An 18184-nucleotide genomic window follows, 5' to 3' on the forward strand; every position below is an offset into this window, starting at 1 on the left:
TCCGCAGAAAGGCAGCTGCATGGAGGCCAGCTGTAGGTCTCTTCCTCAGTGCTGCATCCACAGCCAGACACAGTCGGAGTTTGAACTGTGCGTTGACTGCACGAATGAACAAATTTGTGAGAAGAGTTACAAAAACTAAATTGGCATGAGGTTTTGTAGATGGTTATCCATCAGGCCTCAATGTTTTTAAAGAAGAGCTTCTAGCACGCTGAGCTGGGGCTCCAGAGGGGGGCACTGCTTGTGTAAAACTCGGGGTTTTGCCCTGTCGTTCCCACCCAGCTCTTCACTGGGAGTGTAGCTTTGGCAGTCTGACCTGAGAAACAGGAGGCACAGAAGTGGTAACTACCAAGACAGGTCACCCTTTGCAGAATGCTATTTGAGCTCTGGGAAATGCTCCATTTAACTGAAGCGCCTCACTGTGGGTGTCCAGCAGCAGGAGAGGCGCCTGGTGACCTGCAGCAGGGTGAGCGCTGTGGGGGGGGCACCCCCTACCGCCATGGGGCGCCCCGGGACCCCGCCACCCCGCTGAGCACGGCGGCTGCTCCAGGCTGCGGCCCTGTGTCGGGAAGGTTTAGAAAAGGAAGGGCTTTGGGGTGATTTCTGAGCAGGATGCACTTACCTTCCTTTTATGCCCCTGGTTTGTGACCTGTTTGCCTGTGAGTGAGAGACGTGACGCTGGCCATGCGGCTTTTCTTTTGTAGCTTCCCAAGGAGTTGTCCTCGGAGACTTTTGACAAGACCATCCTCCGAGCCCTGAATCAGGGCTCGCTGAAGAGGGAGGAGCGGCGGCACCCTGACCTGGAGCCCGTGCTGAGGTGAGGTCTGCGCGCGCGCTCCGGGGGTGAGGTCTGCCCGCCGCGCGCTCCGGGGGTGAGGTCTGCGCGCCGTGCGCTCCGGGGGTGAGGTCTGCCCGCCGCGCGCTCCGGGGGTGAGGTCTGCGCGCGCACTCCGGGGGTGAGGTTTGCCCGCCGCGCGCTCCGGGGGTGAGGTCTGCCCGCCGCGTGCTCCGGGGGTGAGGTCTGCGCGCGCGCTCCGGGGGTGAGGTTTGCCCGCCGCGCGCTCTGGGGGTGAGGTCTGCGCGCGCGCTCCGGGGGTGAGGTCTGCCCGCCGCGTGCTCCGGGGGTGAGGTCTGCCCGCCGCGTGCTCCGGGGGTGAGGTCTGCCCGCCGCGTGCTCCGGGGGTGAGGTCTGCGCGCGCGCTCCGGGGGTGAGGTTTGCCCGCCGCGCGCTCTGGGGGTGAGGTCTGCGCGCGCGCTCCGGGGGTGAGGTCTGCCCGCCGCGTGCTCCGGGGGTGAGGTCTGCGCGCGCGCTCCGGGGGTGAGGTTTGCCCGCCGCGCGCTCTGGGGGTGAGGTCTGCGCGCGCGCTCCGGGGGTGAGGTCTGCCCGCCGCGTGCTCCGGGGGTGAGGTCTGCCCGCCGCGTGCTCCGGGGGTGAGGTCTGCGCGCGCGCTCCGGGGGTGAGGTTTGCCCGCCGCGCGCTCTGGGGGTGAGGTCTGCGCGCGCGCTCCGGGGGTGAGGTCTGCCCGCCGCGTGCTCCGGGGGTGAGGTCTGCGCGCGCGCTCCGGGGGTGAGGTTTGCCCGCCGCGCGCTCTGGGGGTGAGGTCTGCGCGCGCGCTCCGGGGGTGAGGTCTGCCCGCCGCGTGCTCCGGGGGTGAGGTCTGCCCGCCGCGTGCTCCGGGGGTGAGGTCTGCGCGCGCGCTCCGGGGGTGAGGTTTGCCCGCCGCGCGCTCTGGGGGTGAGGTCTGCGCGCGCGCTCCGGGGGTGAGGTCTGCCCGCCGCGTGCTCCGGGGGTGAGGTCTGCGCGCGCGCTCCGGGGGTGAGGTTTGCCCGCCGCGCGCTCTGGGGGTGAGGTCTGCGCGCGCGCTCCGGGGGTGAGGTCTGCCCGCCGCGCGCTCTGGGGGTGAGGTTTGCCCGCCGCGCGCTCTGGGGGTGAGGTCTGCGCGCGCGCTCCGGGGGTGAGGTCTGCCCGCCGCGCGCTCCGGGGGTGAGGTCTGCACGGCTCAGCGTGCCGCAGGCAGCTCGTGGCCAGCCGGGGCTGAGGACTGGGGCGACGTCCCTGCAAAAGTTATGTTAAAGAAGTGACTTTTTCTTATACTTGCCTTTAAAAACACCCCTGATTGTTCTGTGTGGCTAGGCTGTGGTCTCAGCACCATAAATTGGATTCGGGACACTGATTCCCAGTTTGTGGGTTTTAGGTCAGTGTCACTGTCACTCCTGCCGTTAAGAAATGCAGCAGCTGTAAAGGAGGGGGAAGACGAAAGAGGGAGGAAATGAGTGTGTGAGGAAGGGAAGTGTGTAAAGAGGGAGGAAATGAGTGAGTGAGGGAGGGAAGTGTGTAAAGAGGGAGGAAATGAGTGAGTGAGGGAGGGAGGGAGGTGTGTAAAGAGGGAGGAAATGAGTGAGTGAGGGAGGGAAGTGTGTAAAGAGGGAGGAAATGAGTGAGTGAGGGAGGGAGGGAGGTGTGTAAAGAGGGAGGAAATGAGTGAGTGAGGGAGGGAGGGAGGTGTGTAAAGAGGGAGGAAATGAGTGAGTGAGGGAGGGAAGTGTGTAAAGAGGGAGGAAATGAGTGAGTGAGGGAGGGAGGGAGGTGTGTAAAGAGGGAGGAAATGAGTGAGTGAGGGAGGGAGGGAGGTGTGTAAAGAGGGAGGAAATGAGTGAGTGAGGGAGGGAAGTGTGTAAAGAGGGAGGAAATGAGTGTGTGAGGGAGGGAGGGAAGTGTGTAAAGAGGGAGGAAATGAGTGAGGGAGGGAGGGAAGTGTGTAAAGAGGGAGGAAATGAGTGTGTAAGTGAGGCGGCGATGGACCAGTACAGGACCTGGTGTCTGCGTTCCCTCCCGCCTGCACTGGTGATTAGGAAGATGAAGGTATGGTACGGAAACGTGCCTTTGGGGTTGGATGACGTCAGTCATGTCAAAATGCAATTTTGTTTTTCTTACTTAATTGCGTGAGTAGTTGATGGCCACTTTGTGTCCTGTTTGGGTGTAATTGCTCTCTTGGGGCCCTGCAGCAGTGAATCTGAGGAGCCTGTATGCTGATTACAAGCCTCTGTCTTGTACTGGATATCACTGTACTTCTGACCAATTAGTTGGTTTGTAAACAGTTGGTTGGATAAACAGAAGCCGTTGGATTTTAATCCCCATTCTTCGGTAGTGTGTTCAGACCTGGAAATTTAGGTGAGCTCCATACTTTGCATCTGTTTCTCCTCCATCTCTCCATTTCCCCCCCTTGTCTTCCTGTTGCATGTTTACCTCCACATTATGAGTTCCAAGAAGTTTTGTCTAATGCACAAGGAAACTTTGGTCCATAAGGGTCATCTCTTGATATAATTGATGATTTTAGAACTAATTGGAATGGTAGGTCTGAAACCTTGGAGAGACATTAAGAACTAAATTTTTGAATGAGCACTTAAAAGTATTCAAAAGCAATGAAAAGAGATTTGTATGTTGAGTGGGGTGACAGTTTAATGTGTGTGTACTATTTGAGTATCATAACCTTGAAGAATGTTGATATTTCCTAAGAGGAATTTGGAGCTGAAAGGCCACATGCCTTGTTTAGGGTGACTCAGCTTGTAAGTGATTAAGCTGGTGTTCACACCCCAAGTAAACTTCCATCAGACTGTGCTGTAACTCTGCCCCTTTTGTAGGGAAGACCTCTACTTGGAATCCCCTAATGACATTAATACAACAGGAGGAAAGCTGTTCTTAAAGATAACAGCTTAGACTCATGGTGTGATGCATAGTGGGGTGACTCATCAGACACACATGCCTTAGTCTGCAGCAGTCCTTGTAGCTAACCTGGCAGCGTCTTGGGTTTCCAGTACTCCTGCGTCGAAACTTCCCAGTCTCTGTATCTTTAGGGAGTGGGATGGTTCCTTCACGGTGCAGCCGAATGGTGAAAAGTAACACCTGTGAAGAAGGGTAAAGAACCTGCAGTTGTTCTTCTGAGCAGAAAGGTGATTGTTAATAACACGTGTTGGGTCAGAATTGAAACTTTATCACTAGATTATATAAAATTGAAAATAAGCCTGTTTATTAGATTCTTGTAAATAAGTCTTTTATTCATTTTCTCCTGTGGGAAATACATTAGCGAACAAATATTCTCTTCTTTAGGAAAACAGTTTTTTGCACCTGAATTAAACTGCCACGTGGTTTGTTTACCATCTCACCTATCTTGTGGGTTTATTGCATGAAATTAACCAATCTATTTTCTTTTTACATGCAGGCAGCTATTTTCAACTTCATCACAAGCTTTTCTACAGAGTCAGAAAGTACACAGCTTTTTTCAGTCCTTATCATCTGACCCTCTACACAGCCTCAGTAAGTGTCTCCACTCCTCCATCGAAATCTGACATTTTTCTGGCCTGGATTTCTTGCTTTACCACGCCATCTTGTATATGGGATTGTCGTTTTAGTTAAGGTCAAGTAGCATACAAATTAGAAACATTGGTAGTTTTTAGTCAATTTTCACTGCAGTTTTAAGGAAAGTAACTTATAAAAGCTAATGTCACAAAACAGTAATGACCCATATGTGAAAAACATCTGTGAAAGAGTGGAGATTTATAACTGATTCACTGTGCTTACAGCGGAAACTAATAGCTAAATCAGCGGTACTGTAATGAAAATTTTAAAAGAAAAAAATGCTAACATCACAAAACAGGGGCCAGGTATCTCAAACTCGTGGGCCTTCTGGATCCTCAGGCCCCTTGACAGACCTGACTCACAGGTTGCAGAGACACTCTAGTGCAGCCTAGATGATGGATAAGCTCTGATCTCTGCCCCTGTTCCCATAAGGACCTCCCCAGCCTTCAGGCCGGAAGCTCTGGCCTTATCGTCTTCACATTTCCCCTTCATGTCCAGTCATTTAAAGACCAAGCCAGCAGACAGGACATCTTCCTTCTTGCCCTTTTCACCAGCCCCACTGCCAGGCCTTATTTTCACGCATAGACTGTACCAAGCCTCACTTCTCTCCAATTCTAGTTTCTCACTCTATTGTAACCTGCCCCAGAATTATCTTGGGGATCAGTTTGTTAATCCTCTTGTTGTTGTTCAGTCATTAAGTTGTGTCCAACTCTGTGACACCATGGGCTGCAGCACACGAGGCTCCCCTGTCTTTCACTATCTTCTGGAGTTTGCTCAAATTCATATCCGTTGAGTCAGTGATGCTGTCTAACCATCTCATCCTCTGTCGCCCCCTTCTCCTCCTGCCTTCAATCTTTCAAAGCATCAGGGTCTTTTCCATGAGTCAGCTCTTCGCATCAGGTGGCCAGAGTATTGGAGCTTCTGTCCACCCTCTATTCAGAGCATTAAACATCTGCTGTGAGGCTCAGGCCCTCTCATGAGCATCCTTGAGCCTCCTCTCCCCGGTTTAAAGGCTTGGCAGCCACTCAGTACACCTGACCATTTCCTATTCCAGGGCCTTGCTCTTTTGCACCCTTTTGTCACAGTCTGTTAAGATCACACCTGTTTTTTAGGACCCAACTGAAATAACCACCTCACAAGGATATTTCCTAGCTTTCCTGTATGTTTCTGTGGTTTGGTTTTGCCCTGATGTTTCAGCATTGATCACAGTCTGCTTTGCATTTAGTTTTGTACACATCTATCTCAGCTGCCTTTTCTAACAAATATTTTGCCAGTAACATCAAAACAGTCAGTGCTTTCTTCCTGAACCAAGTGTAATTTTTTAAATGAATATCTATAAATAGCATCTGTTTAATTCTAAAGAAGCATTGAGGCCTGAAGTTAAACTTTTAATTCAGATTTTAGCCAGGCTGCCTAGGAAAATGTGCTCAAGTGAGTAGTACACACATAAATAAGAGAAAACTCATCTGGAGAGTTTGGCAGTTTGTAAATTACATAAGCAATGCTAAAGAGGCTGGTGGATTTTTAAGATCTCAAATTGTGTGAAATCAAAATACTGTATTAAAGGACCTGTTTTGAAATTGTGGAAAATCTCAAGTTATTTCACCAAAGAACATATTGTTGGCAAAGTTCATTTTGCACCCACTCCTTTAAGAAAGGGCTTCTCTAGTAGCTCAGACGGTAAAGCATTCGCCTGCAATGCAGGAGACCTAGGTTCGATCCCTGGGTTGGGAAGATCCCCTGGAGAAGGAAATGACAACCACTCCAGTATTCTTGCCTGGAGAATTTCATGGACAGAGGAGCCTGGCGGGCTACAGTCCATGGGGTTGTACAGAGTCAGACACAACTGAGCAACTAACACACACACTTTTAAGAAATGACAGTTCCACAGTCCTCCCGCCTCCCTGAAATAGCAACATTCCACATTCTGACATCCGAGAAAACAGATGTTAGACACCCGAATGACTTAAGACGTTAACCTCTGCAAGCCCACTGGTCTGTCTGGAACGGCGAAGCGACCCGGCGCGCACAGTGTGCCCCGAGGGCCCGGGCTGACCCGCGAGCGCCGGCCACACGTCTGGAGGAAGAGCAGCAGCGGGAGGTGCCGTGCGTCGCTGCAGCCGCCTGATGTCACCACACTGCACTGTCGTTCATAAAAGGAGCACGAAACTGGAGATTCTAAAACGAAAACCTTACACAGCACAGATGTTTAGAAGCACTAATCCAGTCCATCTCCTCACATTGCACCAGGGCACACGGGCAGGCAGATGTGAACCCAGTTGCTCCAGTCCTGTGGCTTCTATGGGGAGAGCTGGCTGCATGGTTCAGGGTCCCCGCTCCCGGCCCAAGGGTCTGTGCCACGTCCCCTTGCTTGCTTGTTGCTTCCCTAACTACCGGAAACGTTCTCTTTGCCATTGACTCTCAACTCTCATCTTCTGTGGGAGAAAAGTAATCATTGCAATTGTTTGTCTCACTGTAGTAATTTCCCTAAAAGTTAATGACATTTAATACTTCCTGCAGATAACTTACAATCCTCTCTGAAGACCTGTAAGATATTAGAACACTTGAAAGAAGACAGCTCGGAAGCGTCAAGTCAAGAAGAAGGTAAACATTGATTCGCTGGGATGGATAAGTCATTCTGCCCAGTATTGTTGCAGGGGTAGGTCAAACAGCCAGCCAGCACAGATCAAGGAACCGAGAGACAGACATGTGGGGACTTGGCGTGTGACAGGTGGCGTTTCAGAGACAGGGGGAAACTGTGTATGATAAGTGGTACTGGCTGGCTTTCCAGTCGGGAAAAATTATATAATTAGATCCCTACTTCTGTCGTGCACAGAACATTTCAAGTGAATAGCACATTATATGTAGCATATATAAACTTAGTGTAAAATATAAAACTTGAGTTTTTAAAGGTTAGTACTCTGGGACAAGAAGGCTTTCCAGACAAGACAGAGTTAGTATGACCATAGGGGAGATCTTTCTGTTCTGAATTAAAGCTTAACATGTGACAGAAAGCCACACAGACATTTGCAGGGTATTTACAGGTAAAGACTACAACCAAGACTGTACAGTCTTCTAAAAAATCATGGAGAAAATCAGTCCGGTCAACAACATAGGGAAAGATAAAAATAGGCAATTCACAGAAGAACCTTGAATGGTTCAGTCCCCTGAGTAGTCCAGAAAATGCAAAGGAAAGCAATGAGAAATGATTTCATACCCATCAGATTGGCAAACCATTTTCAAGTTTGGGAATTATCAAGGATATGAAGTAAGGGGAATTCTCACCCACCGTCAATGGGAATTTAAATTGGTGCAAGTATTTTGGACAGAAATTCGATGCTGTCATGCAATTGGAGGTGGTTGATGCCGCTCCCCAGCGTTTCTGCTTCTGTGAACATTGTCGCCCATAGGCTCAGGGGGCAGGACTCGGGGGGCTGTCCCGGCAGCCTGTGGGGGAACAGCAAAGCCCTGAATGTTACCCGAGCGTTTCAGATGTTAATAAAGTCATGAATAGATTGAGGCACGTTCACGCTAGGTGGCAGTTAAAATGAACGATATTTATAGTATATTCAAACATGTAGCACCACTCTGTTTGTGAATGCACACATGGGTAGTTAAAAACAATACACCAGAGTATTTCAGCTAACCTCTGTAGGGGCAGGGACTGGAATGCAATGGAGGGAGGCATTTAATTGTTCCTAGGATGTTTCCTTTCTTAATAAAAAGAGGAAAATACAGAGATATCCAGGAGGTGGGTACATGGGTGTTGGTTTTATTAGTATGTATTTTTTTTTTTAATTTGAGACACTTCATTTGTTTTAATGGCAAAAAAAAAAAAAAAAAGGCCTGAAATTCAATGTGTGGTTTTTCAGTTTAATGTGCATAGTCAACTTCTGTAGTTTTGGACAAATTTGATCTGCTGTTAGGTGGAATGTGTTTGAGAGGATATTTAAGAAAGTTCAGTCACTGACTGTCTTGGGAAATTGTTTCTTTGAGGAATTTTCCATGTGCTTGGAAGCGCTCTAAGTGGTCTGTCAACACTGTTACGGTCGTAAATCAGCTGTGGCCTCTGTTTGGATTTTGCAGAAGGGTGTGGTGCAATAAATTGTTTTTTTTTCCCTTCACTCTAGATGTGTTACAGCACACCGTAATCCACAAGAAACATGCCGGCAAAAGCCCCCTTGGGAAGTAGGTATCTCTCCTAAAACCTGAAGGACTTTGTGTTTTTGAATCAACCTCATGTTTACTTCCTGATAGTTAGTTGCCATTCTGCCTCTCACTGTTTGCTGGTTACTTGTATCAGCTCTAGCTCTCCTTGTGTTCTGGTGGTTTTCAATCCTGCCCCTCTGCTGTGTTAGCTGCCACGGTTGTGCACACTCTGGTTTTTGTCCTTGCCGCGGTTGCCTGGAGGTTTCGTTCTCCATCGGCAGCTCAGGAAGGTCTGACCCCAGTTGTGCTCGGACCACTTCCATGTGAGGACCTTGCATCACTGTCGCTTCACTTACCTCCTCCCAGCTTACAAACTATACCTGTCATGTACCTTAGTTCTCCTTTAAACCTCATGAAGCCTTTTTTTCATTCATCATTTAAATACTACCATTCCATTGTTCTTCATTCCTTCCAGTATGTCTGAGCATCATTCTAACTGAAGAACACTTGAGAAATTCCTGTCATCATTGTCTGCCAGTGATGAGTTCACTTTGTTTTTCTCAAGAAGAAATGTCCGTCTCTCCTTCCTTTTTGAAAGACATTTCGCAGATAGGACATAGGACTGCAGGCGGGTAGTTACTTCCTGTCAGCGCTACAAGCGCCTGGATCACTGTCTCCAGGCCTGTGCCTTGGGTCCTTCACTTCATCTCCTCTCAGCCCGGTTTGATTTCTGCCGCAAAGCACCTAAAATCATCTGTGTGACTTCCGACCCCCTCCCACTGCTGCAGTCTCCCTAGACTCCCGCCCCGGGGGTCGTGCGGGTGCTCTGGGCCTGCTTGGCCCTGGAACCGGCCGGCTCAGAGCTGGAAGTTCGTTTGCCCAGGGCTCCGCCCTCACCGGTGGGGAGCTCCAGCTCCTGCCCCTGGGGAGGTAGCTGTGGGGGTCCCAGGGGGCTTGAGCCTCTGCAGCTCGTGGCGGCCCCAGTGACAGCCCCTCAGGCTGGCTTCTCCCCTCCCGTCTGACTTGCCCCACTCCTTGCTCCTGCCTCCCAGATGCCCTGCTGTGTCACCCAGGTTCTGCTTCTAGGACGAGCTCAAGACTGCAGGTATCTGTCGTCTCCACCTTGTTACTTTCCGAACGTTAGGGTGCTTTTCCAAACCTGGACTGTGTGTGTGAATTTTCCCATTGTCTGGTTTTCAGCAGTTCCCTGTGATAAGTTTGCAGTTTTCTTTGAACGCGTCCCCTCTCTTGAAGCTGACGCTTGATGGTTTCGTTTGAGAGGAGCCCAGCCTCTCTCCCCATGCGCTGCTTCTGCCTGTGATCTGGCTCCCCCTTCTGTGACCCTGGGTGTTCACAGGTCGGACTCTTCACCACATCCCCTCTGCTCTCTCAGACTTCTTTTGTTGCCACATTTTTTCCCTGTCCATGCTCCAGTCTGTTTTCTCATGACCAGATTTCCTCTTCACTGATTCTCTTCATCTGTTTCCATCCATTGAATTCCTAATTTATCTTAGTTCAGTTCAGTCGCTCAGTCGTGTCTGACTCTTTGCGACCCCATGAATCGCAGCACACCAGGCCTCCCTGTCCATCACAAACTCCCAGAGTTTACTCAAACTCATGCCCATCGAGTCGGTGATGCCATCCAGCCATCTCATCCTCTGTCGTCCCCTTCTCCTCCTGTCCCCAATCCCTCCCAGCATCACAGTCTTTTCCAACGAGTCAACTCTTCGCATCAGGTAGCCAAAGTATTAGAGTTTCAGCTTCAGCATCAGTCCTTCCAATGAACACCCAGAACTGATCTCCTTTAGGATGGACTGGTTGGATCTCCTTGCAGTCCAAGGGACTCTCAAGAGTCTTCTCCAACACCACAGTTCAAAAGCATCAATTTTTGCCGGCGCTCAGCTTTCTTCACAGTCCAACTCTCACATCCATACATGACCACTGGAAAAACCATAGCCTTGACCAGACGGACCTTTGTTGGCAAAGTAATGTCTCTACTTTTTAATATGCTATCTAGGTTGGTCATAACTTTCCTTCCAAGGAGTAAGCGTCTTTTAATTTCATGGCTGCAGTCACCATCTGCAGTGATTTTGGAGCCCAAAAAAATAAAGTCTGCCACTGTTTCCACTGTCTCCCCATCTATTTCCCATGAGGTGATAGGACCAGATGCCATGATCTTAGTTTTCTGAATGTTGAGCTTTAAGCTAACTTTTTCACTCTCCTGTTTGACTTTCACCAAGAGGCTTTTTAGTTCCTCTTCATTTTCTGCCATAGGGGTGGTGTCATCTGCATATCTGAGGTTATTGATATTTCTCCTAGCAATCTTGATTTCTAACCCTAATTAATTTTACAGTTCTAGAATTTAAATTTGACTCCTTTTTCTGTTTTCCAGTATTCTTCCAAAATTCTGTCATCCTGTAGCTCCTGACCGGTGTTGAGCACTGTTAGTTTAGAGTCCGTGTCCAGTAATTCTCTGGATTCTCTTTGAGTCTGTTTCTGTGGCCTGTTCCTCTTGATTTCCAGTCACAATATGCTGTCCCTTCCCTTGCCTTAAGACACACACAGTCCACAGCGATTTTCTCAAGATTAGGGTTAGTACCCCAGTTGTGAGCCACGTGGAATGAGTCCCGAGATAGACTGCCTTTGTCAAGCTCCTCAGAGACAGGAATTAATTAATAAATAGGTAAGAATGCTATGTACTGGCTTATTTTCATAGTTTACTTTTTTCCTTAGAGCTATTGCAAGGCATTCTATAAAAAACTAATGCACTGAAGAAAGGGTTGCTGTCGCTTCTTCACTGTACGCTGAGTAGGTGGGATTTTTGAGGATGGAGCTTCACACTGGCACGAACTCTTTCTCTTGTTAGCACTGTCGGTGTGGGTTGTTCCCCGGGGGACCGGCTCCCTGTGCAGTATGCTGAGCAGAATGGAGTTGTGGACTGGAGGAAGCCAGCCTGTGTGGGTCAGCGCCAGGAGCAGTGTGTGGCCTTAGTTGACCAGGTACGGCGGTGGTCTCGTCATCTTCCATGCCGATCAGGTGGTGCTGCTGCATGCAAGTCAAGTTTGTAAGCACTGTGAGGTCTGCTAGTGTATCTGGTAAGAAGAAATGAAGGAACGTTTGATTGCAAGACTTTGAAGTTAATTGATATACATGACCTAAGCTCCTCTGGGACCTGAAGAGAAGTGTATATCAGTTTTATTACTCAGAAATACTAATAGATTTTATTGTGATGATGCCGGAAATGATTCACTAGGGATACACCGTTATGCCATGTTTTTTTATTTGAAAGAATTATTTACATTTTGGTCACTGTCTCACTGTGGAGATGTGAATTTTGAAAAGGCCCTTCCCTCGTGAGTTGCTGGGCCAGTTTCCCAGCACTCACAAACATGATCAGGAAGTACTCGCTTTTCAGGCGCTGGTGTAGTCAGAGCACTGAGTGTGTCCCAGTGTGTTTAGGCGCCACGGCACTGCGAATACAGGGGCGATGCTTACTGGGACCACTCTGGAGAGAACCACCTTCTCTAGAAAATGGATCTATGTTCCTGGCGAACACTCAGGTCCAGATGTGAACCTTTATTGGGATTGTGATGTGTTTTATGAACTAAAGCACTAAAACATACTTTGAGAAATTGTGTTATTCAAGTCATACTTACTAATGGCCGATTTTCAGGTCCACTTGATTATAGTTTTTCTGCATCTACTTCAGTGCCTGCACCTTTTCTTCTTAGAGTTGACACAGTCGTGTGTTTACCGACCTGAACTTGATGAGAAGACGAGTAAACCCGTAGCAAGTACCAGTTACTTGGTTCTGGTTTTTTAGTGACAAAAAGAAAACACATCCGTTTTATTAATAAAAGCAAAATACAGAGTAGGTATTTTTCTCATGATTAAGTAGTTTTCAGAAATTATGCAAATGTTAGTGGATCAAGTAGGTAACTTCAAAAAAGATTGAAAACAAAAATGTGTTAGAATATACAACTGGGATTGCGTCATTTTAATGTCTCATAATAAGAGGGTACCTCCTTGAGTATGGCCGTGCTTTGGTCCAGTTACTGTTTTATTCTTTTCCGTAGCATTCAACTGAAAAGCGAAGTTTATCTTCAATCAGTAAGAAGAAAGGAAAACCACAAATAGAAAAGTAGGTTTAATTTAATATTTCCAGTAATAGAAATTGGTCAGAAAAGACAACATTTGATAATAGACCTGTTTAGTTGATGTAGTATAAATAGTATTTTTCCACTAGTTTTCTTTTTATTTTTACTCTGGACTTCTTTTTTTTAGTTCTAGATAGTCAACACATGCACATAATAAAAATAAGGCTGTTGTCGTGTATCATGTTCAGTTTGGAGGGGCAGAGTCTCCAGGCCTGCCCACTGAAAAGGGGGATCTTGCATTCACATTATACCTTACTAAACATTCTTTTTTAATTATTAAAAATAAATTGAGGGGAATTTTATTAGTATTGTAGTTAATGTGTTCTCTAGGGACTGTTAAAAAGGTGTTGGTAACATGTATACTTTTGGCTTAGGGAGAAAATTAAGAAAACTGACAATAGATTGAATAGTAGAATAAATGGTATTCGAATCTCTGCTCTTCCGCACACCCACGGTGGTTCTGTGAAAGGTAAGGGAGTTTTTCTTTCAATTATACATCACCTAAATATATTAGCAGGGTACCTATTAGAGTGGGTGTTGAGCTGTGGTGTCAGAGCCTCACACACGTTTCCCCGCATTGCTGTGAGTAGTAACTTCTGAATTAACTCTGTGAACACTTCAGATGTGTTTAGTGCAGGAGGTTCGGTCCGGCCCGGAGGTGGAAGGACCTCTGCCGCAGCTACACTCTGCCCCCTTTCCTCCCCTGGCGGCAGCGGTCTCATCACGCTCTCCTCTTCAGCCACTCCATGCGCCAGAGCGGAGGCCGCAGGACCTGAGGGGTCTGCCCAGCCTTGCAGAAGCCCGTGCTCTAGTGTAAAGTCATCTTAGAAAATCTCATTGACTCTTTCAAACTTTAATGACCATCCTTTGTGGAACTTTATGGGAATCACAAACTGAAATCAAGATTGCCGGGAGAAATATCAGCAACCTCAGACATGCAGATGACACCACTCTTACGGCAGAAAGTGAAGAGGGACTAAAGAGCATCTAGATGAAAGTGAAAGAGAGGAGTGCAAAAGCTGGCTTGAAACTCAGCATTCAGAAACATGAGATCATGGCATCCTGTCCCATCACTTCATGGGAAACAGGGGAAAAGTGGAAGCAGTGACAGGTTTTCTTTTCTTGGGCTCCAAAATCACTGCAGACAGTGACTGCAGCCATGAAATTAAAAGACTCTTGCTCCTTGGAAGAAAAGCTGTGACAAACCTAGACAGCATATTGAAAAGCAGAGACATTGCTTTGCCAGCAAAGGTCTGTCTAGTCAAGGCTGTGGTTTTTCCAGTGGTCATGTGTGGGTGTGAGAGCTGGACTGTAAGAAGGACCTTGAGAAGACCGAGCACTGAAGTACTGCTGCTTTCAAACCGTGGTGCTAGAGAGGACTCCTGAGAGTCCCTGGGACTGCAGTGGGAGCAGAGGAACCTGGGGGCCAGCTCTTTGGAGTAACGTTTCGTGTTGTGACACTGCAGTGTCTGAGGTTCCCGTGGTGATGGCAGCTGAAAGAAGGGGGCGCTGCTGAAACCAGGGGGGCAGGAGTTCTCGGTGGATGACTAGAAACAGCTCCTGCCGGGACTCCCTGTCTGTTTCCTCCTGGTTCGTTCTCTGCACTGCCTTCTAAACCACATGCTAAATCAGGTCATCTCGAGTCCAGACTCCTGTCAGGTGTATGCCACCCTCAAGGTCACTCTGGTCACATATGCTGTGGGAACTGCATCCACAAAGTTGGTAACAGTTTCTTCCGCTTCAGCTTCGTATTGTCAGAGATTCGCGTGGACTTTGATCTCAGATGGTGTAGGTTTGCATCTTTACCACCCCCCAAGTTTCTTAAATTTGTACAAGAAGAATACTATCCACCTCACCAGATTGTAAGACTTACATGTGACAACATATGAAAAGCATTTGGCTTGCATCAAGTACCAAGGTGGTCAGTCATGTAATTCTTGCCTCTTCTAATAAGTTAGAAGAAAACATATGCTGTCTAGGTTAAGAACTTTTGGTAATAGAGCAGACTTTTAATTCCTTTATTTTCAGATATTATGAAAGTACAACCTCAGAATTTTTAATTCAAGATAAACCTTACTCTATCTTGTTCTCTCTATATGCCACTGATACATATGTGTGTATATATATATATTTATGTATAGAGTAAAACTATAAATAAAAAATACTTTGTACAGCTATTGTCAGGTGTAGCTGAGATGTTTGCTGATGGCAGGTTAAAGGTAAAACCCTCTGTTTATTAATCCATTTGAAATACTGAGGAATTACCTTTAAGATTTTTTAACAGAACAAACACATTTAGTAAATGTAGATTTACTATTACCATTTAATTACTATTTAATATTTAATTACTATTTAATATTGAAGCTGAAAATATTGGGTCCTTTGGTTCATGGATTGTCCAGATTTTTAAATAACTCAGTTTGAGATAAGTGTTTGTAACTTAAAATTTAACTTCTGTTTTGGGTCAAACATATTTATGTTGTTCAAAATTCTGAAAGTACAAAAGGGAACAAAATAAATCCCCCCTGTCCACCTGTATGTTGTCTTCTCCCCGAAGCAGTCGGTGCCGTTCACCATCTGTGTTTTCACAATATTTGCTTTTAAAATTTCAAGCTTTAAATCTCTTTACTAAAGAGAAGTATGCCTTACCTCACTTACAGTATTAAGAACTTTATCCGATTGCATCACCCATATTTCTTCCACCCCATTCTTCTGTTGGCTGATTGTGGCACCGAAAATTTGGGGTTGACCTCTCAATTTATTTTAGATTGTAATGATTTAAAGACCTTCATCTTTCTTTAATAACTCATTGTGGGTCTGTCGTCTGATGTTATCTAAATGGTTCTTAAGTCTGTCTAGCTTCTTTTTGTCCATAAATACTAATAACTAGATTTTTATTATTAGAATAGTGGCTTGTGTAAATTTTTTCCTCTTTGTCGTCTTAATAACATGGGACCCCGTCCCATCCTTTCATGGCAAATAGAAGGGGAAAAAGTGGAATCACGGAAAACAATAAGTCAAAAAGTTTATCAGTTCAATTCTGTCGCTCAGTTGTGTTTGACTCTTTGCAACCCCACAGACTGCAGCACGCCAGGCTTCCCTGTCCATCACCAACTCCTGGAGCTTGCTCAAACTCATGTTCATCAAGTCAATGATGCCATCCAACCATCTCATCCTGTTGTCCCCTTCTCCTCCTGCCTTCAATCTTTCCCAGCATCAGAGTCTTTTCTAATGAGTCAGTTCCTTTGCATCAGGTGGCCAAAGTATTAGAGCTTCAGCTTCAGCATCAGTCCTTCCAATGAACATTCAGGACTGATTTCCTTTAGGATTGACTGGTTGGATCTCCTTGCAGTCCAAGAGACTCTCAAGAGTCTTCTCCAACACCACAGTTCAAAAGCATCAATTCTTCGGCACTCAGCTTTCTTTATGGTCCAACTCTCACATCCATACATGACTATTGGAAAAACCATAGCTTTGACTAGATGGACCTTTGTTGGCAAAATAATGTCTCTGCTTTTTAATATGCTGTCTAGGTTGGTCATAGTTTTTCTTCCAAGGAGCAAGCATCTTTTAATTTCATGGCTGCAGTCACTATCTGCAGTGATTTTGGAGCCCAAGAAAATAATCTGTCACAGTTTCCATTGTTGCCACAAAGTGATGGACTGTATGCCATGATCTTAGTTTTTTGAATGTTGAATTTTATATCTCTGTTTGTGGAATAGCCTTTGGCATAGTTAATCATCCTCACCTTCCTCACCTTCTGAGTCCAGAGGATCACATTTCTTTTTTATTATAAAAAATCCAAAGATGCCACACAATTCTAAAGCACCTGGATTGTCAAAAACAGGAAATTATGTTCACTATAGATTTAGATTTATGTATTTATTTCTTTGAAAATTGCAAATTAATCTATGACAGTTGAGTGATTAAAATCTTTACTAGCTATATAATGCAAAGGAAATAATGCCGTACGTTATTTCATTCTGGGAAATAGATGCCTCACCTTCTTTTCAGTGAGCTCACTCAACCCGGGTGGTTTGGTGGTGGTTTTGGTTTTTTTTTTCCAGTCCTTCATTTATTTCTGCTTAGAACTCAGGGGCTACTCACTCTACTTCATGGGAAGCAGTTTAATCTTTTCAAATATTCAGGCATGGAAATTTTAACTGAAAGGCATTTTTGGCAGTCAGTTGTATTCTTGAGTTTTGTTTTGTTTTTTTTTTAAGAATTTTATAGTGTCCTCAGAGGAGTTTTTGTTTGACTTAAGAAATGGGTCAGTGTGGAAATATTAGGCAGACCCTAAAAAGAACATTAATTCTGATTTTTAAAGTCAATAGATTGACTATTTTCTCTGCCTTTGTTTTAGGAATGTATTTGTCAATTATTTTCAGTTAAAATTGTGTTTCAGTAATGAATCTTCACCTAGGTCAATGGCCAGTTTTTATTACATAATTATAGCAAAACTGAAAAAAAAAATTTACAGCTGTAATTTCTGATGGTTCAGTTCAGAAATTTATTCAGCTGAACTATTCTATTTTTTTAAAAATCATGTACTTTTCAGATGTGAGTTTGGACATTGGATCTGGACATGACACATGTGGAGAGACGTCTTCAGAGAGTTACAGCTCTCCTTCTAGCCCCCGACATGATGGGAGAGAGAGCTTTGAAAGTGAAGAAGAAAAAGACAGAGGTTTGCTCTTTGGAAGGGTGTGGGGGAGGCAGAGGGAAATGTGCACTCTTAAAATATGTCAAACATAACTATTTTTATGGTACTGAGAATGTCATTATTGACTTTAAATTTAATTGGTATAACAGGTGTCTTAAAGACCACTGACTTAGCAGTTTCTGCTAATGTTGATTTTTTAAACCTGTTTCACTGCAGATGATATTAAAGAGAAAGAAGAGTCATAACAAAGTAGAGAGTCTGTGTAGAAAGACTGAAAACTGCATATTGTTAGATGCACATATATTTATTTTTATGTCCTCCTGATTGACCATTTTCATCATTATAAATATCCTTCTTTGTCTCTAATGACAGATTTTGTCTCAAAGTCTGTTTTATGTGATGATAATACTGTAGCCACTTTAGCTCTCTTTTGGGTGTTTGCAGGTTACTTACCTCTTTTTCCATCCTTGTGCTTTAAATGTGTTTGTGTCTTTGATTCTAAAGTATGTCTCTTAAAGACACCTTATAGTTGGATTATGGGTTTTTTTAAGCCATTCTGCCCATCTCTGCCATTTGGCTGGCTTGTTTATGTATTTAAATTTACTGTAATTAATGATAAGGGAGGATTTATATCTGCCATTTTGTTTTCTGTGAGTACTGTATCTTCAAATCCTCCTTAAATGAAAACCAGAGTCAGCCAGAAGTAAGAACTGAGAGGCACCTTAGGTCCTTACTGGGCAGGCCTACCACCCTGCATATGAGCATGGCCTTCTCGATTCCCAGGGATATATCTCAGCTTTTCAGAGCTTCCTGTGGACATCTCATTCTTCAGTTTTTTTCTTTATAAAGTTTTTTGGTCAG

General features: G+C 45.8%; 1 protein-coding gene across 1 annotated transcript in view; it reads left to right on the forward strand.

The window, feature by feature from the left end:
• The window catches only part of ZCCHC2 (zinc finger CCHC-type containing 2), a 46675-nt gene that overhangs the window by 21907 nt on the left and 6584 nt on the right, over window positions 1-18184 (forward strand). Inside the window, exons 5-12 of the mRNA XM_070464510.1 lie at window positions 702-814; window positions 4218-4312; window positions 6875-6958; window positions 8485-8542; window positions 11370-11502; window positions 12580-12644; window positions 13035-13129; window positions 17219-17347. Of these exons, the coding sequence (XP_070320611.1) occupies window positions 702-814; window positions 4218-4312; window positions 6875-6958; window positions 8485-8542; window positions 11370-11502; window positions 12580-12644; window positions 13035-13129; window positions 17219-17347 (772 nt within the window). The remainder of the gene's footprint in view (window positions 1-701; window positions 815-4217; window positions 4313-6874; window positions 6959-8484; window positions 8543-11369; window positions 11503-12579; window positions 12645-13034; window positions 13130-17218; window positions 17348-18184) is intronic.

Source organism: Odocoileus virginianus, unplaced genomic scaffold (genome assembly GCF_023699985.2).
Source record: "Odocoileus virginianus isolate 20LAN1187 ecotype Illinois unplaced genomic scaffold, Ovbor_1.2 Unplaced_Contig_26, whole genome shotgun sequence".
Classification (NCBI taxonomy): domain Eukaryota; kingdom Metazoa; phylum Chordata; class Mammalia; order Artiodactyla; family Cervidae; genus Odocoileus; species Odocoileus virginianus.